Source organism: Hermetia illucens, chromosome 1 (genome assembly GCF_905115235.1).
Source record: "Hermetia illucens chromosome 1, iHerIll2.2.curated.20191125, whole genome shotgun sequence".
Classification (NCBI taxonomy): Eukaryota; Metazoa; Arthropoda; class Insecta; order Diptera; family Stratiomyidae; genus Hermetia; species Hermetia illucens.
Window position 1 is genome coordinate 188,782,504 of NC_051849.1, and position 22,930 is coordinate 188,805,433.

General features: G+C 42.0%; 1 protein-coding gene across 1 annotated transcript; it reads right to left on the reverse strand.

The window, feature by feature from the left end:
• Nucleotides 1-1,762: 1,762 nt before the first annotated feature.
• On the reverse strand, nt 1,763-22,565 carry LOC119652044 (disks large homolog 5). Its single transcript, XM_038055983.1, has 10 exons — nt 21,712-22,565; nt 13,212-13,284; nt 9,753-13,152; nt 7,383-7,858; nt 6,814-7,320; nt 6,529-6,748; nt 2,775-3,016; nt 2,479-2,708; nt 2,137-2,356; nt 1,763-2,064 (listed from the first exon to the last, which is right to left on the reverse strand). The coding sequence occupies exons 2-10, from the start codon at nt 13,255-13,257 to the stop codon at nt 1,958-1,960; spliced, it is 5,448 nt and encodes a 1,815-aa protein (XP_037911911.1). The 5' UTR covers nt 13,258-13,284; nt 21,712-22,565; the 3' UTR covers nt 1,763-1,957.
• Nucleotides 22,566-22,930: the final 365 nt, after the last annotated feature.

Sequence of the window (22,930 nt, forward strand, 5' to 3'; positions counted from 1 at the left end):
GAAAAAAACGAAATGTTTGTCTTTGTCGAGTGGAAAATTTGAATTGCAACCAAGAAAAGGCCATTAACAATGTTGAATTTTTTCCCGACGTTGGTTTCGCTTGAGATTGTTATACATCGACTCCAAGTGCTTCCGCTGATTTTCTTCGATTTTTATGAATTGTAGTACAATTCCGAAGAAATACTCTTCGTGAAAGGGTGTTGGTTGGAGTGTATATTGGCCGGTTATAGTTAGAGTATTTAATATTTAAGCGACTCCGTGCTCCCTTAATAATTAGAGAATCTTATTGCTCCGTCCGGTAACCGAGCTGCCCGCAAGTAGCGCGTACTTGAACAGTCGGGTCTAGAGACTCAAGGCTTTACTCGCGGGGTCGAGCCGTTTTTATATATTCCAGGTTTAGTTCGCGTTCTGGTTTATCTCGTTTGGCCACCGAGAATTCCCCCCCCAAGCGCCGATCACTCTAACAACAGACAGAGGATATACTTATGTCGTTTTACAAACTCACAAAGCAGGATATTGAAACCACTCTCTGCCTCGGTTTCAAAACGACCATATAGCAAACTATCCTTCGACTCTTCTTTTCTCCTTGATAAACTCGTTATTCGAAACCTCTACTTGTGGCATGAACCTAAGACGAGAGCAGATTATTTCAGAACAGCTCGCAGGGAATTCCTGATGATAGCTTTATACGCATAATATGCGATGAAATTTTGTCAGATCACTAAAGTAACGTTAAATTTGTAGCCTTACAATGGAACATGCACATGATTTTGAAATATGTATTCATAAAACTCAATCAGGCATTGAAATCTGGAAAAAGAATGCTTGTGATGTAAATTGTGCATTTACTATACAACTTGCGGATTTCTTATTCGCACATTCGTAGGAAATGCAAAACTACGCGGATGAGCAATGCTGCATTTCGCCGAAGAAGAAATGTTCGATCTAGTAGGGCACATAGGCAATTTCATTTATTTTTGCTGCATGGAAGTCTGTAAATCCACATGACCACCGCTCCACATTCATAGCAAGGTGGATCGTTGCCTGAACTCAATTTCCAACTAGATTTGAGCATAGTCGAGTAAAACCAACAATTCCAGAAAACTATAAATATATGATGTGAAGAACTCATAAATAAAACTGACATCCTTTGATCAGTATACAAGGACCAAAGTGAAAATCTTTACTAGACGAGAATAGCATCCGCGGTAGTGAGGGGATTGTTCCGACCCCCATCCAAATGGGAAATTTTTTAGCAAGTGAGAAGTAAGTATGACTCGCAGCACTCCATTCTTTCTCTTTTAATTTCGGAAAAATATCCTACTTAAAGTGCAGTAGTAGCATTAGATATTACCTTAGTAAAATAAATGTCCATATGTATTGAAAAGAAAACTATAGCAATGGGTATTTGCTGAATCGTGGAAGGGGAAGGAGTAAAAGAGGCTACTGACGTCATATTGAGGCAGTTTCAATTTTGGCCAAAGAACGCTACATGCCATGATATCAATCATATCAAAATATTTGAAAGTAAGAAAATGTTCCAATGAAAACGAAACGCATGAAAACACCAAAATACTGTTGAAATGGAACCATAAACAGAGGAAGATGAAAATTTATCCAATCAATCATCAACAAGAAATAACATTTCATGAACATAATTGCATATCGCAATGCAAACGCAAAACATCAAAAAGCGTTCATGCAAAAATTCCTAAAAATGGGTCAACAAAAATTGATTTCCAGAAAATAAAACAAACACGCAATCATATGAAGTGCTATTAATAATATTGATGTATATTTTTACATGCTGTATGTGTAAATAAGAAAAAATTCAAAAGTCTATGTGTGCATTAAAAAAACGATAGTCATCTAGTAAATAATAAAGCAATTAAAAAATATCATTTATGTTAATAATTTCCGTATATAATGTGAGCGCTATTCATGTATGTGATTTGCTTTAGGAATTCGAAACAGGAACCCATAAGACGCGAGACTGCTCCTCCACTACAGATGCTTTAATTTGTGTGCTCATATGCGTGATATTTACACCGGCCGGAATAACAGCTGAAAATGGATGAAGGGAAAAATCACACGATTAAAATCCGAACGAAAATTTTCTTTAACGTTTCCAATTACCCGAAATATATTGTTTATAATCCGATTCTAGTTTCGATGCTCTTTCGTACATCTCCTTTGCTGATTTAGCTGATATTTTATCGGTTGGATAGCGAGAATCTTTGATTTCCTTTATTTGTTTCGCTGATTTAAATCGTAGCAATAATACGATTGGGTAAATTTTTAGACGCTGGAGCCGTTCAACAGCTGATATACAAACATCCAGAATACAGTGGCGATTCTGTGGAAAAAATGTGTTAGGAATTACACTTGAATGTTGTCATCCAAATTGATTAAGCTATAGGTTAAGCTAATTATTCAATAATTCAAATCATAATTAGTTTCTCTTCCAATTCTACTTACATTCTCACATATATTCCGTATCGATTGAACTGTTGTACACTCGAAAATATTATTCTTTCGTCGATAATCAACAAAAATATTTTTCTGAAGTCCTTCTTCCATCGCTTCTTGTGAGCAATTCATTTCTGTCATTATGCAATGTTGAAATAATTGTGGAAAATCGATTGTTAGTCGATCCGTAACGCATTCCGATAAAGGACCGAGCACCAAGACTGGACGACATACCGGATCTAAAAAACGAATGGAACAAACAAATCAATTTTATACGCTTCATCGTTAATAAGTTTTCAACTCACGATCCAGTCTTTCAACTCGTTGATAACTTAAAATTGATCCTTCATCACTCAGCATTCCTGAATCTGAGAAATAACTCAATTGGGTATTACTAAAGCTGGCTAGTTCCTTCGAATCACGCGAGGAACTCCGATGATGTTTTTTCCGTCTAAAAAATGATCGCCGGGCTGATGTACTTCCACGGCGGGTTGTACCCCCGTCGCAATCAACGATGTCACCTAGTAAACGAAGCTCTTCTTCGACCCTGGTAAGAAAGTAGAGAGCAAAGAATGAGGTTACAGATAAGAATTCGCCACTTAATTTTGGAATGAGAAGAGGTAACAACAAAAACTCTATTTATGGTTGCAAATACATTCATCCATTTGAAAAGACAATATGTTACAAAAGTATTGGGGGCGCCCTGCATCAAGATATTTATAATTTTCATTATTACAAAGTGCCTTTTCCCCTAAAAATATATCTTTTTGCATAACATAAATGGGGGAATTTTTTTATATGGTTTTTATTGGTTTTTATGGTTTTGTACTGACCGCGGCTTCGCGACTTGAGCAAAGTCTCATTCGCCTCTTTCTGAATTATTTTGCTCAAATAATGCATTTCATAATGTGCAATTCCTCTCATGTTCGCCGCAGATTGCACATTATTGAATGCATTCGGGCGCATCCGTAGGGGCACGCGCATGTTGCTGCAACATGAACTCAACAGAGTTCAAGGCGAACGTAGCGGCATGGGGAGCGATTCTTGGGTGAACAGCTAGACTGGCGAGTGAGATAGTGAAAAAGGTTTGGATTGGCACCGGAGACAGCCGTGAAGACGGGAGATAACAATCGAGGAATTTTCGCTGGAGCATCTGGTGGTATCGAGCAGTCCCTGTCCTGATTCTGGAAGCGGATCTTTCCCACATCGACGCAGCCAGGAGTGTAAAGGGATACGTTGGAGCAGAGCAAGTTGGTGATTGTTTTAAAGGCGCCGATGGGGTTGTTATCCCAGCGGACGTGCCACGTAAACCTGACAGGACTCGAGATGATTTGTTCAACACCAATGCTGGTTTCGTTCGCGATTTGACTTCTGCCATTGCGGACAATTGTCCAAAGGCTTTAATTGTTATTATTACAAATCCTGTGAACTCGTGTGTACCAATTGCCGCAGAAGTTCTAAAATCCAAAGGATAGTAATATCCCTCTCGTCTCTTCGGTGTTTCAACTTTGGATGTTGTCCTTGCTTGAAAATTCCTTTCTGATTCATGTAAGGTTGATGTGAATACCGTTGATATTCCATCCAATGATCGATAAACATTCTGGCGTTACAATTATTCCGGCAATATCACAATGCAAACCAAAAGTGTCGTTTTCACAGCCCGATCTTGAGAAAATCATATTGCGCATCCAAGAAGCTGGCGCAGAAGTTGTGAAGGCTAAGGTTGGAGCGAGAAGAGGGTTAAAGCGATTTTGATCTGTGCCCGTTTCGCGGAGCAGCGAGTGATTCAAGAGATTTTGGTTAAGAATTTGGTAGTGCAAGAAGCGTGGTCCATTGCTAACCGTACGCATCGCGATGCATCAAAAACCAGCCCTAGAAGCAACCACGAACTCTCAAAGGGTTTTTTTTAAAGGAAAATTCGGTCGATTTTTGGTATCTCCAAGAAAATGGAGTAGTAGACTATGTAATTATGAAATCCGTGTTTTAATGTTCTAAATATTTTTAATCCACAAACAGAATCAGCATCACCATAAATACACACCACGCCGAGCTCGAAGTGAATCAACGTGTAAGTGTTAATTTTTTTTTATTGGATTTCCTTTCGTTCTTTTTTTCTCTTTCTCATTTTTTCTTTTTCTTTTCGTTTGTGTATTATTACTTTTCAATTTTCTTTTATTTTTATATATTTATTTTTTTTTTTGTTTGGAGTGAATCAATATATCAGGAATTGCGAATAATTTTTATTGATTTGAGGACTTCCTCCCTCTCTTTCTCCTTGACCCTGCAAAACCTTAATAAGGACATCCTCTGAAACACTGGCCTAAGTATGTCAAGGATGGCAGGGGACCTCAGGGGCCGCACCTCAATCACGAAGAAACCATGAACAGGATTGTAATCCGTCGTGGATCTTCCCTCTCGATCGCGACATTCGGGTCCGGAGACTTAGGGCTCTACGCGGTCGAGCCGTTTTTTTTATTTTTCAATTTTAGCTCGCGTTCTGGTTTTGTTCGTAAGCCGTCGCGAATTCCTTCGTTTGTTGTCTATTTTGAAATCCGGTGCGGGACCGAGAAGAAGGATGTTGTGAGAAGAGAACGGCAGAAGGGAAGAGAATAGGACAATAAGGAAAGAAGACAGAAGAAGAAAAGAGAAGGACAAGGAAAAAAGGAAACGGAGAAGACGGGGAAAAACTGGAATCAGGGATGCGGAGTAGAGGAGAGAGAAAAGGGAGGGAACATTGAGAGAAAAGGAAGCAGAGAGGAAGAAAGAGAAGAGAAAGGGTAAAAGAGCAGAAGGAGGGGAAAGAGCAGAGGGAGCAGGAGGAAAGAGGAAGAGTAGGAAAGGGGAGAAGGAAGGAAGGAGAGGATAAAGTGGGAAAAGGAAAGGAGAGAAAAAAGGGAGAAAACGAAAGAAGAGGAGAAAAGGGAGAAAAGGAATGAAGGAGCAGAGAAAATGGGAAAAGGAAAGGAGAGGAGAAAAGATGAGAAGGAAAGGGAGTAATCAAGAAGAGATGAGAAGAGGAGGACAGGGCGAAAGGAGAAAATAATAAGCAGAAAGATTTGCTAATCCATCCAAACGAACTTGAAAACGACGAAATTGGATATCCAACCCCACCTGCCGTATTCCCCAGACAATGTTCCTTACGATTACCACTTTTTCGAAAGGTTATTTATAAATATTACTTCAGAATATTCTGGCAGCGGATCACAAGTATGTATCAATTGAATTTTCCAGTTCTCCTCTCCGAAAATCTTGATGGAAAACCGAAGATATGTTCAAGATTCTTTGCTATGAATTTTCACTGAAGAATCTGGTGCCGAAACTACTTTGAATTCTGCCTTCCCAAGAGATTAAGTCTGCTCACCGGTGCGAACCAGCTTTATTCTATCTGATGGAAATCTCAATGTAATCCATAGATAAAAGAGCGCTAAGCACAACTGAGTTTTCTTAAGAAATCTTTCTAGGATAAATGTCTGGACCGGATCTTCGCTGATAGTGTTCCATGGCTTGCGGACAATGTGATGTCCGGATATGAATTTGACTTCTGCAGAGGCACACTCTTTGGGCAGAGAAACCGAACTAATATGGCCTACTGGATCGAGAGCCTACCGATAGTATTTCATGACTTGTGGTTTGCTAGCGTGGTATTATGATCTCAAGTTGGCTTCTGTAGACGCACCTATGCGAAAGTTAATCCTGAAAGAGACACCGTCCGTCCCAATACGAACAAGCCGTTTAACTTGGCTAGGTTAGATCAGTTACCAGAAGACAGGGAGATGATTTGAAACTCAATCTTAATAGGAAATTCTCGAAACATCTCGCTAACATTACTTTCTTTGGAAAAATCACCATGTCCTTTCTAGATCTAAAAGAACATATAAGCAGGACTATGAAAATCTGGGGCTGTTTTCTCGTCAGAAATTATGCCGGATCAGAAAATTCACGCAACGAAGTTTCTTACAGGAAATCATAAGGTAATTTTAGCCAACCAAAGAGAAGTTATCAATAAACAATCTTGCAATATAAATAATAAAAATAAATATATGTTAAACCAATACTTACTTCGACTGACTGGGAATAATTCCACATTCCTTCCGATGACCATATGCATCTAGTTTCCAGGCTCGCCATTGTCCGAACACCCCACGAAAAATCGTGTTGTCAACGTACAACACTTCATCCTTAACAAACCTTAATTCACCCTCACCTAGCTCCCCCGTTCTATCGAAACCAGCACGAATATAAAAAGAATCTCCTGCATTGTCCTGAATCTGATTAAGCTCTGAAAAGATATTATGCGCATAATTAGACCGAATCATGTGAGTATCGTCGCGATTATTAACTTACTTTGCAAATTATTTTGCACCAACAGAGTCACCGTGTCCGTGAAACGTGCAATCTCATTAGCCGCCTGTTCAGCGGTAACGCACCGTAAATCTACACCGTTATATTCTAAGATTTGATCGCCTTTTCGAATCCCCGCTAGCTCAGCGGGCGAGTCACGTTGAACATCGTGTACAAAAATGCCTACTTGATTACCTCCTATTAATTTAATATTTAAGTTTTTTCCCTTATCTACGTGTAACGTTATAATTCGTGCTTCTTCCTCGAATATGCTATCAGCAGAACAGTGCTGACTAGAGTCAGATTGATTCTCCAGACTATCCGAAAACTGTTGACTTTTTATCTGACCTGACATCACTGAAGATTTTGGAGTCGCAGAACTGATGACTGGTGAAGGTGCCGAGGTAGTGGTGGGAACGACTAAAGATCGTGGAGCTCGAGGCGAGTTGCGAGGTGTAGGTGATCCGGAGTGTGTAACACTTTCCGGTTCTAGATTGTGACCGTCATATTCTATGCAAATGAATATCCTTGTGAGACTCATATACAGTAAATATACAAAAAAATGTACTTACTCTCAGGATTATACTGGACAAGCATTGTAATCGAATTACCACATTGTCGCAGTACATTTGCCGCAATATCCTTCGTTGCTGATCTCATATTAATGCCACAAACTTCTAGTAGTTGGTCACCAACTTGAAGTCCAGCTCTACTCGCTATACTTTTCTCCGTAACCGATGAAACAAAAATACCACCACCATTGTTGTTACACTGTATCGTTATCCCTAATGGCTTATCACTTTTATCGATGGTCACGCGCCTCAGGTCACCGGGGCATAAAAAATCGGGAACATTTGAATTTCGCTTGTTGGCCCCGTGGCTGAGAATTTCGACATGCACAGGAGGCATCGGGGAACCACGCTCACTGCCATGATGCTCAATAGACCCAGTGCTGTTTTTTACACCGCTTCCCTTACTAGTTACGCTCGGATTTGATGGAATTCGAAATCTATGCTCTTTTTTACGGGGGAATGTTCCACCCTCGTAGCTGCAAATGATATTTAACTAAATTAAAACCCCAACTTGATCAAATTTACATCGCTACAAATGCAACGATAGAAATCGAATCTACGGATAACTTTACACTATCAAAATTTATCATGCGGTAAGAATAATATCGGATCAATAAAACCATCCTAAAGTTGGAGAAATCGTCAAAACTGAGTAAATACGAAAAGCAAATGGTTTTTTTGCAAACAAAAATTCATAAACGACTTCAACAATTGGCACAAAACCTCATCATCATAAATATTGCGTTGGGGAAAAAGAAATGTTGTATCTTGTCAATAGATGGCGGCACTTAAACATATCTTGTGTTGTACTTATCGCATCGGGTCATACTATACGGCGATTTGAAGACGACAATCTGTGCTACAAGTGTCTCTTTGACAGTGTTGTGATCGTATGTTTCAGTCTCAAGTTAAAGCGCGTCAAAAATGGAGTCCACCGAGCAAGAAATTTGTCATATTTTACGTTTTTACTACCTGAGAGGTAAAAATGCAACGAAGGCGACGGAAAAAATTTGTGAAGTTTGGAACCATTTGCAGAAGATTGGATTCCAAAAAAATCTGGATGTTTGGGTACCACACGAGTTGACGCAAAAGAATCTCTTGAACCGAATCAACGCCTGCGATGCACTGCTGAAACGGAACGAATTCGACCCATTTTTGAAGTGGATGGTGACTGGTGATGAAAAGTGGATCACGTACATCAATCTCAAGTGGAAAAGATCGTGGTCGAAGTGCGGCGAGCCGGCCCAAACCATCGCCAAGCCCGGATTAATGGCCAGAAAGATTTTGCTGTGTGTTTGTTGGGATTGGAAAGGAATCATCCACTATGAGCTGCTCAAATATGGCCAGACTCTCAATTCGGTCCTCTACTGTGAGCAACTGGACCGTTTGAAGCAGGCGATTAACCAGAAGCGGCCAAAATTGGTCAACAGGGATGATGTTGTGTTCCACCAGGACAACGCTCGGCCTCACACATTTTTGATGACCCGCCACAAGCTACGGGAGTTCGGATGGGATGTCCTATCGCACCCACCGTATAGTCCGGACCTGGGCACTAAGTGATTATCATCTCTTCCGGTCCATGAAAAACGGTCTTGGTGCTACTAAGTTGGCCTCAAAAGGGGCTTGCGAAAACTGGCTCTCTGACCTTTTTGCAAATAAGGAGGAGGGGTTTTATAAGGTGGGATAATGAAGTCGCCTTCTAAATGGCAACAAGTTTGCGAACAAAACGGCGCATATTTGACTTCGGCTAATTCTAAGTATGTTAAATAAAGCGTCAAATTTCGATCACAAATACGACATTTCTTTTTCCCCAAAAATATATATAGAAATTGTAAATGGCAAAAAACCAATAACTGCGGAACTAACATACCCAACTCCAACTGAAATTGGGCGAATGCTTAAATCATCTGACTCTTGTAAAACAATAGATATCTCCTTATATTAATAAATGATGCTATCTTACACTGGTAAATCAGAGGCTAATATGTAACTTAGAGAACGAAGTGGTGAATCCTGCAAAAAGTAAGAATTTCGACACATTCTTTGCAATACTTTAGACGAATCAATACACTTTCAGCCTCACATAAGCTATAAAAACGAATGATGTAAATCGTAATGGCGATAAAAAGGCTGAACATTGAACTGCCCGTATTTTCCCTTATTTCGCTGTATTTTCCATGATTGATTCCTTATATTTAATTGTGAGAATTGATGTACAAAATGATCGGAAAAAGAAAAGTAGGATGAACACGATCGTCACGAAAATATATTGATAACATAAAATTATTTAAATAGCACCATTTTAGGAAATTATCAAACGATTGAGCCGAATCGGATATCAAAATCAGTGAAATATTCATGAATACTTACACATTATAGTAACTTGTTGGTGGATCATCGTGATCCCGAGTTGGCGCCATGCGACTTCTATGATATGGATACTCGGCAGAAACGTTGTAAGCATGATGCGATGACGGCAAATAATCTGAATCGAATTTATCCACGGAATTTACACCCCCAGAGCCTGGTATGCCGGAAGGATGTTCAATTGAATGTGTGGAAATTGGCAAAGTTAGCGGACTAGAGTGTCTCATTCGATGTGGGTGCGGATGAACGTGCGCAGGAAACGATGGAAACAGAGGAACATGTCGATGATTTGTCGAAGTTGTTGTCATATTAGGTGCAAATAGTAACGATGTTGGGGGCATATTACTAGAATTGGACATGTGAATATGTCCCATTGACATTACATTTTCCATTCCGATGCTCTCGCTATCGCTCGGGTACTTGGAAACATTCTTATTAGGAGCAGGTCGTTTCGTAAACGGCGCGGAAAAGTCATGAATTTGAGGGCTCTTGGGCAATAGAAACGAATCTATCGAATTTTGAGATTTGAGCGAAATTACATCTAACGAGTTCTGTTGATTGCTACTGCTACTGTGGTGTCCTTTAAATTCTAAATTCGTCGGTGTAAATGAGTGCCTTGGTATCGCGTCCTGTTGCGATTTTTTCGGGATGAAGTCTATAGAGTTTTGTTGAGTAGAAATCTGTTGTTGTGCAGTTTGTCCGGATGTTTTATAGATAAGACTGTTATCTGACGGTGTCAAGTTCAAGCTGTATCGATTTTGATAATGATTGTGATTATGCCGGCTGTTGGTTGCATACCGACTCCGATTTTCCGGAATCTTAATACGTAAATTCGGGTTGACTTGGCCACTACGACTACTCGTGTTTCCGCTAATTGGTTGATTTGGAGGGTCTAAGAGAATCGGTTCAGTTTCCATGGTTGTCGCATAAACCGAATGCCGTTGTAGATAGGAATTGGGTTGATTCGATTGGAAGAGATTCGCTTGAATCGGTATCGAATTTCGATTCGGATTTTGTTTTGACGAACCAGAACTACTGTTGCTGCCATGCGTTTGAAGTTTTTGAGGTGATATTTGCGGGGATGGTGATTTAAAGTAATTTTCAGGTTCCTCCTTGTCGACATTGATTGGTCCTGTAAATAGAGAGAGTGCTGCGCGTTGCTTTTTTACATGTTGCCCAATTGTCCCCGTTGGATTGTCTAGCACTGTATTGAGAATTGCTGCTCTAGGCCACGTTCCTATACTTTTACTTGAATCTTTTTCCTTTTTTCCTCGTTTTGAGCGTTTAAATAAGTTCTCTTTGCTTTTATCTGAATTTTCACTAAGAACTGAGTCAAGGGCGGCTAACGCATCATTTTCCTGACTGAAACTATCTGCATCCGTTCCTGATTTCGTTATATGCATTCTTTCTCGAAATTTATTGATCATTTCCGATATTTTCGATATTTGTTTCGTCGAAGAAACCTTATTAACCGAATCGCAAGAGTCGGTCTGTGCCGAAGTGTTTGCTGTCCGACGTTTCACATCTCCATAACTCACATCCTGGATATTTTTGAGCGCATAAATAGTTACAACATCTTGTCTATGATCTTCCAATATATTCATTGCTTCTTTCGCGGATTGCACGCCTTCCATCGATTTATTATTAATACTTAGAATTCTATCACCTACATCTAGTTCCGGTTCAAAACTGGCCAATGAATTTTGCTGGATCTTCGAAATAAATACTCCAGTTTCTAAATTCAAGCCATGATTCGGATTATCTTGAAGATTAAGATGGACGGTGTACATATGTCGTTTGCTCTGTTTCGTGCGGCAAATAAGAAGCGTACACCGCGGAGCATTAGATCTAATTGCATCAATCACAATTCGCTTTGAAATCGCCTGGCAATCCATATCGTTCACTTTTACGATTACATCGTTAATCTTGAGCTTGCCAAAAGCCGGAGACTGATTCGTAATCCCGCAAATAAGCTGACGATTTCCTGAATCATCCAAAACTATTCCGATATCATCATTTTGATGATAATTTGTAAGTTCTACTTCAAAAAAGTCCACAAAATCTGATGGAGGGGCACTGAATCTGAAACTACGTCTAGAATTTGACATTTGCGAATCCAACTGATCCTTCAGAATATCCACTTCTTTGCACGCTTCATCCTTTTGCTTTTTAATCTTTTCACTGTCTCGAATAGCTGACAACCAATCGGATATAGCCTTATCTCTTTCTTTACGCAACTCATCACAGAGTGTCTTAACCGAATCCCGTTCTTGGACAATTTTCTCTCGTTCTGAAATTGCCCAATCACGGCGACTTTTCGCAATTTCAGTTTCTTGAACAGCTTTGTCTACTTCACCACGCGCTTTTTCTAGAGCCTTTCTCAGTTTCTCAACTTCTTTGAAATCCTCATTAGCTTCAGAGAACTCCTTACTCCAGTTACTTTCTCGCGACTTCAACAATTCTCTCTTTTCCAGCTTTTCTACTTTCTGCTTCAATTCATAATTATTCTGCTGTAAAATCTTCAGCTCATTCTTTATCCTCGCTTCATCTTTCTTTTTCTGTTCGAGCTCTTTACACACTGCAACCAGATCATCACTCACCTTCTGGCTTTCCTGCAGGACATTATCTTTTTCCGATAGTATTTGATCGAGTTCTTCTTTAACCCGATTACGGTCCATTTTCGTCATTATCACTTCATTGCCGCGTGCCAGCAATAAAGCCTGAATCTCCTTCATTTCCTTCTCCTGCTGCATGATCAATTGATCGCGAGCTTCGCGAAAGACTTTTTTCTCGCGCTCGAGCTCTGAATACGCCGCCGATAGCTCAACCAAAAGCTTATCCTTTTCAGCACATAACGCCCCGTGCTCATTATTGAGATCATTATAAAGCTTTTTGCAAATTTTCAACTCTTCTAAATATTTGCTACTCTCAATACACCCTCCTTCACACGCTTTATGCGGCAAATCGGAGTAATGATCATACAATTGAAAACCTGGTTGACTGTTAGCGATACTCTCCTTTTCCTGTTTCTTAACAGATTCCATGAAACGACGCAGTTTACGTTCCAAGTGAACATTTTGTTGCGTTAAACGGGAATTTTCGTTTGTCAAATCAGCATATTTACTACGTTCTTTGGCGGACGACTCCAGCTGCTTCATCGCCGCCATGTACTGCTCCCGGAAGAACTGCAGCTCTGACTGCATTTCTTTGTAGCTCCTCATTGTTTCGCTATGTTGCATTCGCAAATCGCCTAACTCCATCATAGCCTGGTCAAATTGCTGTTTAATTATGTCACATTTTTTACTAGGATTATTATTGTTAATATTTGCAGTTGTGCTGCCACTGCTGTTGGATGAGGGCCGTATAGTCCGCTCTGTCGTATAGCCAACGTAATCGGAACTCTCTGCAAGACAGGTTTACATTAAACTGAAGAAATAATTAATATTCAATGAGGGTCGTTACCTTCCTGACTACTATTGCTAGTTAGTGATAGGTCACCCGAAGCCATTTTTGCTAATTAGTTTACTACTTAGAACTAGAAAGAGAAGAGAAGAGAGACTATGATATGTAATGTCTGGACTTCACTACAAACAATTTAAATTTAGGAAAGAACAATGAAATACTAATCTCAGAAGTCAGCTCGCATTCAAATATTTGAACAGGTTGTCAGATATTAGGGAATAAACGGCTATTTATCGAGAGCTAACTACATTCGAAGGTACATGCGCGTATTCGAACTAAGGCAAGCATTTCTATAAAGTAAGAATGGTAAGAATACTCTCCAAAATCTCAGCACTTCACGTCGATCGAAAACACATCTAGGACGTGGTGATAACACTGCCAAGACGATTTCATCAGGCACTGCCTTACGCTTATGCCCTTGGGACGCTACCCTCGAAAGCGGCTACAGATTGTGTTTGCTCCGGTAGTTTAAAAAAACCGACAATGGTATGAATTATGTTCCTCAGTACCGCCAGGTTTGGAGCCTTGACTGATATCATCTACGACACATACTTTCATTTTGGGATAGAGTGGTCCTGAGCTCGTCATCTGGTTAATAACGGGCTGCAGCAACTTGAGGAGCAATTTACTACTTCGGTGTAGTGCACGGACCACTCCTTCAGTAAAAGCCGTGATCGGAGAAAACTAACTTCACCGTACTGCATCCTACCTGGTCACACGCTTCCATCAATGGGGTGTAAAGCGATTGACCTGTTCCTTCAGATTGGGAGTTTCGGAGCGATAGGCTTAGAACCCGTCATTCACCAAAAAAGCAAATCAAGATCAAGGGGCAGATGGACTGCGCGGCACATCGACAATTTAGACCCGTGGAAGAACCGAACGCACGGCGAGATTCATTACTTCCTTACCAAACTTCTAAGCAGCCACGGAGGTTTTCAGTCTTACCTCCACAGGATTGCAAAGGCGCGATCTCCTGATTATGTGCTCTGCAATGGAGCGGTGGACGAAGCTGAACGTAACTTTTTCTTTTGCGAGACGGCTTTCGTCCGCAACTTTATGCAAACACAGGGAAGCTCCCTCTAGACAACATTGTCAGAGAGATACTGAAGGGCGCTGGCAACTGGAATCGCGTTGCGCATTATGTTTGGGCTCTTCTTATTGCGAAGAAAATTGAACTCTACCGGCGGAGGGATCGCCTCCCCTCCGGTTGGTGAAAGAGATACCCTGATTTGAAGGCTCCCAAAGCCGGGAGAGCGAGAGTGCTATCCCGAAGTAATGTGCCAAACGGTCCCAGGCTAGTTCTCTGATAACAGGGACGTGTTTAGTTAGTAGTCCAACAGCGTACACTATGTCCACAAACGGATTCACCTACCCTACTCAAAAAAAACTCCAACTCTAACTGAGGAAAGAAGCCTGGACTATCCGACTCATTGCCTGCAGTCATATCATCAAACGACAACCGCCAATTCCTCATTGACTTTGCAAGTAGCAAAAATTTTATTACAAAATCGATATGCTTCGACGAACGCATACACAAAAGGATGTGGGCGTCCCCAGATGCATTGCCTTCAACTAGATACACCACGTCCTCATCACCAAAATGTGATCATCCAGCATGCTCAACATAAGATCATATCAAAGAGGTGTCGAATCTCAAAGACCCGCAGAATAAAAACCAACCCACTTCGCAAATTTGAGGTTGGAAAACTAAAAAAATGATTTAATAGCGGAAGAGTACAAGACAAAACTGGAAGAACGATTAGGTCCTATTCTCCAGAATTTCACGGGGAAGCCCAACGCCGAGGAAATGATTGATTTGATGATCAATACCAGGAAACGCTTGACAGGAAAAACGGGGATTACGGAGAACATATAGAACGAAACACAAAGACAAAGAGAAAAATTATCAAAATCTTTGACGAAGAGCTAGCAAAACATTAAGGCAAAAGAAAAGAAAACATTAAGGCAAAAAAAAGAAAACATTTTGACAAGAAATTAAATGAAATTGACGAGACACTTTGTGAGCAACAACACAAATAAGCTTACAAAGTAGTGAAGAACCTGAGGCTTGGATATCAATCTATCTTTTGGGAAAGGAAAAACGGGGCAGTCAATGGAGACAAAAGTGAAACACATGAGAAATAAGCATCTTATTTCTCATATACAACTCAATCACCAAAACATACACGAATTATGATCCAGCATAACAGAATGATTGAACCGCCAATATTGGAATAAATAGAGTGAGCCATTTTTTAAAAAGGCGCCAGGCATAGATGACATCCCCAACTGAACTCATCAAATCAGGCGGCCCATGGACCATAAAAGCTGTCTATAATTTCGTTATTTCCAACTGGAACAGAAAACAAACTCCGCGAGATTTGTCAAAAAGTGTGATACGCCCTATTCACAAAAAAGATGACAAGTTGACATGCGAAAATTACAGAGGCATCTTACTACTTTGTACGTCCTATAAAATCTTCACGAAAATACTAGAGAAAAGAATTAGACTGAACGCCAATAAGACGGTTGGTGCACATAAAGCAGGTTCTCAGACTGAGAGATCGACAATTGGCCAGCTATTTACGGTCAAATAGATGTTAGAAAAATGCTGGTAGCCCAACGCGATGGTCGAGGGGGTAGGGCGTCAGCCTCGCAATCTCACTGCTGTGGATTCGAATCCCAGCCGTCGTGGGTGTCCGTATTCGTCTTGTGTTTGTCTGTGTGATGATGATGAAACTGAAGCACAATCTAACTGTGTAGATGCCCTATACACCACCAAGGAGTGAACAGGGAAAACTAACACTAGATACGTTTCCGATACTTGACAATCTTGTTCTTGCCGCAAGGGGACGTATTCCGAGGATGATTGCCGGTGACTTCAATGCTTGGGCTGTTGAGTGGGGTAGCAGAGAAACAAATGAGAGTAGGCACAGTTGGATATATAATAGTTTTACCCAACGAAAGTGATGTAAACACCTCTCAGAAAGGGGGTCTGCCTCATCGTAGGCCTAACCTTTGTCCGCTCTGCACTGGTGCGTGGTATGTCCTTGTACGTCAGCGAAAACTACAACCGCAACGATCACCAGGCAATCTTCTTTGAGCTATGGGAGCAGCCACAGGGCAGAGAACCATCATGCTCGAAACGTAAAAAGATTCCGCGCTAGTCTACAAAAGCACTGGATAAGCAGACCTTCATAGAGGTGGGGAAGGGAGGTAGACCAACCAAGCCAGAAGGGTGGCTCAGAGGGCGATAGGTAGAATTAATCAGGAGCAAAAAGAGCTCTACTCGAAAGCGGACGTAACCAAGGGGGAGCACCTATAGAATCATGATGAGGCGATTCAGAAGCCATTCGTCTCCACGGATCACGTGCCCTACCCTCTTGTTAAAAATCATCCAGGAGTTATTACCCCAGTAAGAGGAGGGAAGGGCACTCACAGCTTCCAACAATCTGTGAATGTGACAACAATACTGCAAATCAACAGAGATAAGTTACTGGAGATCTGCGGCAGAATAGGAGACAACAAAGCTCCAGAACTGGATGGTATACCGAATAGGGCCCTTGAATTTGCCATGAAATCCAAACAAGACATGCTCACTGAATTGTTCGAAGGGTGTATGTTCGAGGGGATATTTCCTGCGGCATGGAAGCGGCAGAAGTTAGTACTACCGCTTAAGGCTGGTAAATCGCCAGGTGAGCCAACCTCCTACAGTCCTATATGTCTTTTAGACACTGTGGGGAAAAAGATAGAGTGAATAATCTATAGTAGATTACTTCCGCTTGTTGAGAACCAAACAGGCCTCTTAGATCGACAGTATGGGTTCCGTAAAGCAACATCAACTAATGATGCCATCAAATTATTTGCTGGCTTGGCCGAAGATGCAATTCACGGAAAAGGTAACATCAACAGATGATTCTGGACGCAAAAAATCCAGTCATTTCTACCAATTGGAAACTAATCTCTAGCGAAGGTTGGTATTCCCGCCTATTTCGCACCTATTGTCAATAGCTATTTACAAGAACGGAGACTCTGGTATGACACCGATGACGAACCGAAGGAGTTTGTTGTCTCCGCGGGTGTTCCACGTGGCTCTGTACTGAGCCCTGCCTGCTGTGAAATATCATCTACAAAGATGTTATAATATTAATCTTTCGATTCAGGAAGGAGCTACGGTAGTGAGTTGAGCCGAAATCATCTCAGGAATGATGCCAATTGAGCATTGGGAACGCTCGGAAAAGGGTCGGTTGACAAACAGGATCATCCCTGCCTGCCATAAAGGAGTGGTTGGAGAGGCAGCACAGTAAGACTAATTTCAATCTTACCAGTTTTTCGCGGAGTATTGAGTGGAGTATATCGCCTCACCCGATTGTCCAAACTGCGATTACGTACACCGCGTAAAGACGAACGGTGATCAATGCAAAGCGAGCTGACCCCGCCCCATAAGTAATACCTAATAGTGGTTCCACTGGGCATGAGGAGAGTCAAGGGAGGTTTTACAGCCACAAATCTCACAGAATGGCTTGTCCAGGCCAGGGTCTTTTTAAAACTGTCACCTCCTAAAAGAAAAATATGCGTTTGAGATAAACGTCGAATTAAAGGAAGGAGCGAGGGATGGCCCCTTGCTAAGGGCTAAGGGTGGGAAGTTAATATTTGTTATAAGATCCCCTCTCGCAATTTGGAGATCTCCATTGATATTTACTTTCTTCTTTTTCTCCTTCTTTACCCTTTGTTCCGTTCAGCAGCGGCATCGTCTACATCAAGTTCACATTTTTTTCCATCATAGGCTTCATCACTATTAAGCATATCAAACCATCGTTATTTCGTTCGGCGTCATCCATCGTAAACCTCTCTTGTAGTTTTTCCATGATGGATGCGACCCCACATTCGTTCACTGTCTTTGGTAATTGACCATCACTTCGAACCATAGAACGAACGACTCCGCAATAGATTTTCGGAGGTGAGACCTTCGATGCCGCAATTGATATTTTTGTTTTTCATATACCAAGGTGGTCAAAGGGAAGTATAGGTCTCTGGGCGAAACGTGGATTGATACCCACCATGGAGCATAAAACCTGGGAAACGCCTGCTGAATCAACACCAACAGCTCTACTAACAAACCCTATCTCCACCTGCACGCTACAGGAGATGCATTGGACAGGGACCGGTTTTCTGGAGAAGAGCCGCTACACCATATATTATAGCGGCCATCCAGTAAACCATGTGCTCGGAGTAGGTTTCTTAGTCTACCAAAAAATGAAACCTGCTGTTATCGGCTTTGAAAACATAAACGAACGGTTATGCACTGTGTGCTTGCGAGGCAAATTTAGAAATATAAGCCTCATTAACATTCACGCCCCTACAGAGGAAACTGCACAGTCGGAGAAGGATATCTTCTACGAGGCAGTAGAACGAACCCCCGAAGCCTGCCCCAGCTATGATATCAAAATCATACTTGGGGATTTTAACAGCCAAGTAGGGACGGAGCCCGTATTCAGGCGATACGTTGACTCTCATTGCTTACATCAAAATACAAATGATAGTGGACTGCGGATTATTCAATTAGCAGTTTCACACGAAATGATTGTTGGAAGTACCTGATTTGTTATCATAAATACGGGCACAAACATACTCGGCACCAGCCGCTAGCTACGGAACTGAAGAATGCCGCATATCGAGTAATGTTGTATTCTCAAAGAACGCGGGCACGCGCAGAGACTTATCAAGAAATCCGTCGAGCAGAGAAGGGACTTCACAGACGGAAAAAGGAAGCCTGGGAGAACCGACAAGAAAAGTACAGGGAGCAACTGCACCAGGCACAAAAGGCGGAAGTTTTACCAACAAGTCAGCAGGATGAAAACTTACACACCTCGATGTTCATCCTGCCGAAGCAAAAAGGGAATCTAATTTCCGACAGAATAGGCATATTGGAGCGATGGGTTAAGTACTTTGATGAACTGCTCAACAACCAGCATATCGGCGAGTTGGAGGCCCCGCCAAATGAAGACGACGGACAAATACTGCCACCACCAAGTAAAGAAGAAACAGTTCGTGCAATTCATCGGCTTAAAAATCGTAAGTCGCCAGGAGCGATGAAATTACAGCCCAATTAGTTAAATATGGAGGCGACCAGTTACACCGAGTGGTTCATCAACTTGTGCTCAAGGTGTGGAACAGCAAATCAATGCCTGACGACTAGCAAAGAGGCATTATCTGTCCCATACATAAAAAGGGAGATATCACACAGTGCAGTAATTATAGAGGTATTACGTTGCTGAGTTCTATATATAAGATATTCTCCTCTATCTTGCTGGGCCGGATAGCCCCATACGCTCAGAACATCATTGGCCCATACCAAAGAAGCTTCACTCCAGTCTGCCAGGCAAATCAGCAACAGATCAGATTTTCTCTCTGCGGCAAGCGTTGGAGAAACTCTTGGAATATGGAAACCAATTGCACCATCTATCCATCGACTTTAAAGCCGCCTATGATAGCATAACCAGGGTAAAACTGTACACGGCCATGAGGGAATTCGGTATCCCGACCAAATTTATAAGACTGACTAGGCTGACCCTGACCAACGTGCGAGGCCAGATAAAAGCAGCAGGATCACTCTCAAGACCATTCGACATCAACAACGGTCTACGACAAGGGGATGCATTATCATGCGTCCTCTTTAACCTGGCCCTCAAGAAAGTGCTCCGTGATGCTGAGGTAAATGCAAGAGGTACGATCCTCTTTAAGTCCACCCAACTACTGGCCTATGCTGACGATATCGACATCATGGGAAGAACGATCCGAAACGTACAAACTGCCTACATCCAAATCAAACAGGCGACAATTGTCGCGAGATCTTGGGCTGCACATCAATGCAGGCAAGACAACGTATATGGTGGCAACGTCGGCACTAAAAACCAACCAACAACATCAAACCGCACTAGTCAAACGGGAAAAATAAAGATATGAGACTACAACTCTGAGACCGTTGATAATTTCTCCTATCTAGGGTCGAAAATCACAGCCGATAACAGCTACGATTATGAAATCCGCGCACGGTTGTTGTCAGCCAACAGAGCCTATTTCAGCTTACAAAAACTGTTCCGCTCGAAACGTCTCACCATAGGGTGAAAGCTCTTACTGTACAAGACAATGATTTTGCCAGTCCTCATGTATTCCTCGGAGACTTGAGTTCATAGTAAGAAAAATTGCGAACTCTTGGCCCCGTTCGAGAGAAGAATCCTCCGAAGAATTTTTGGCCCCCTACATGAGGTTGGACGATTCCGTAGCATACATAACGACAAAATCTATGAACGATATCATGACAGGTTATTGATAAAATCCGGCTCAATAGGTTACGGTGGGGAGGTCACTCAATTCGTATGGATGAGGATAATCCAGCCCGGAAAGTATATAAGAGCAATATCTATGATAGAAAAAGAAGACGAGGCAAACCCTGTCTGAGATGGAGCGATGGCGTAGGTCAGGACACCAGACAGCTTTCATATATATCGAATTGGTAGACCTCGGCACAAAACCTGGATGTCTGGAGTTCCTTATTACGGCAGGCCTAGACCGGATACCGGTTGTTGCGCCGTTGATAATGAATAATGAACGCCACCCATACTTTTTCATTATTGCTCTTCTTCTTTTTCTTCAGCCTTTGTCCCGTTCACAAGCGGGGTCGGCTCGTCGTAATCGGTTTCACCATTTGGCTCTATCAAATGCCTAATCTAGGTGCAATCTCGAGGCTTTTAAATCCCCATCCAGCGTATCAACCCACCGTTGTTTTGGCCTGCCTTTTAGTCGTTTACCATCAACTTCGATGTTCAGACCACTCTTGGCAAGTGAATTCTCGTTAGCACGAATTACGTGACCATGCCAAAGCTTGTCACGCCACTAATCCAACGCAATATCTTCGTCTCCATTACCGCAAGACGCCTTTCATTGTCTTTTATAGTCGGCCAACACTCAGAACCATAGAAGGCAACAGAGCGGCCGATATTGCGGTAAATTTTCGATTTAAGACGTTTGTTGATACTTCGATCACAAAGAACACCAGCTGTGGAACGCCCCTATCCGGATTGCGTTAATGCGTGAAGCAATTTCATAACGCAGTTTAAATCGCTCAGTTCTGGGCAGATCGCTCCATTATTGTTGTCAACTTTAAATTCATTTACTTCTTTTTGTTGACTGAAATTCGCTGTTGTTTGTCAAAGAATATTTGGCAGAGGAGCATTTGCTGGAAACTTTCCACGGCAGCTTCTCATCCACATATTTCTACTCATTAAATTCAATGTTTGTGTTTTCATTAGTTCTCGTTGAAAAACTTGCGAGACGCAAACTTTGCGCTTCTCTGGCGCAGCCAAGCACCTATCCAAGAAAGAAATTTCCACAAAACTTCATGCACCAATTACCTGCCTAACGAGCGAAAATCAACTATCCGCGAAATGCACAAATCATGCTCCAAAGTAGACTACAATTAGCGTTCGCAAAGCCTTACCTTATTTGTAATTAAAATTGTTTGCTGCCTACTGCGAAGCGAACATTGCAAAGTCCAGTGGCAAGTGCATCCCAATGACCTCACGACAAACAGGAATGAAATCATAGAACGCGGGCCCGGCCGAAAAACCACAACTTTCTTTTCGTCTGAGCGAATGGCCGTGCAGCCATCTCAAGTGCCCAAAACGCAACCTGCGGAGGCCACAAAGGCAGTTTTCGTCGTGGCAATTTGTTTGTGTTATTTTCACTGCACCTCGCGAGCACCAAGCGCAGCCACAGCGGAACCGAACTCGACGGCCAGCAGCTCCACCAGATCACCAGCGACCACCCAAATCCAGTTCATTTTCTATTTCTTTTTTCCCCACAAATTCAGGAATTTGCACATACCGAGTCACTTGCACTGCAGACCCCGCTGGCCCCGCGCCGTTCCTACTTCCGAAATCTCTACCGAGACCTTCACTAAACAGTTACTTTCGGGGAGCACATCAACACAATTTTCACGTCGATCCGGCTGCCGTTGGAGCGCACGAATCACACGCAAAATGCCATACGAGGCATCCAAGCAGACGAAATGCGAATTGTCGAGAAACCAAAAATGGGGATCATCTGACGGATGGGACGGGACCGTAATGTGACGTTGTCGCGAGAACCTCCGGTCGCAGGATCTCGAAACCCAAATAACAAAGTTTCCAATGGGCTTTCACGGTAAGAACGAAACTCGCGTATTTCTCGCAAGATATTTTCTAATACGAAAATTATATGCGAAACGCGGTTGGAACTGGAAAAACGAGAAACCGCACTGCACAAAACCAAAGGAAAACTTGTCGGCTGCCACCCCACCTCGTTCAAATGTCAAAAATTAATCTATTTGGGGAGCCAGCGTAGAAAAAAAACAGTAAGAAATTCATGAATGAACTGGTATGGTGTGTGAACTGACGGGTAGGTGGCAGTGCAGCAATTCACTAAATTTAAAGCTTTTCGCAGGATACCTAAATCATTTGAGTAAAATTCTGAAAGTTTTTACATTTTAAGGACCCGTTGATTGTCCTTAGAAAGAATTCGGCTTTTAAGGAGCAAAAATATACTACACTACAAAAGGATGTTCGCCTAAACATCACAAACTTCACACGGCAATCCGTCGAGGCCAAAGACCTTATCAAACACTTGTCATCGCCCGACTTGACATAAGTCACTTCAATCCGGAGATCGGCCATCAAGAT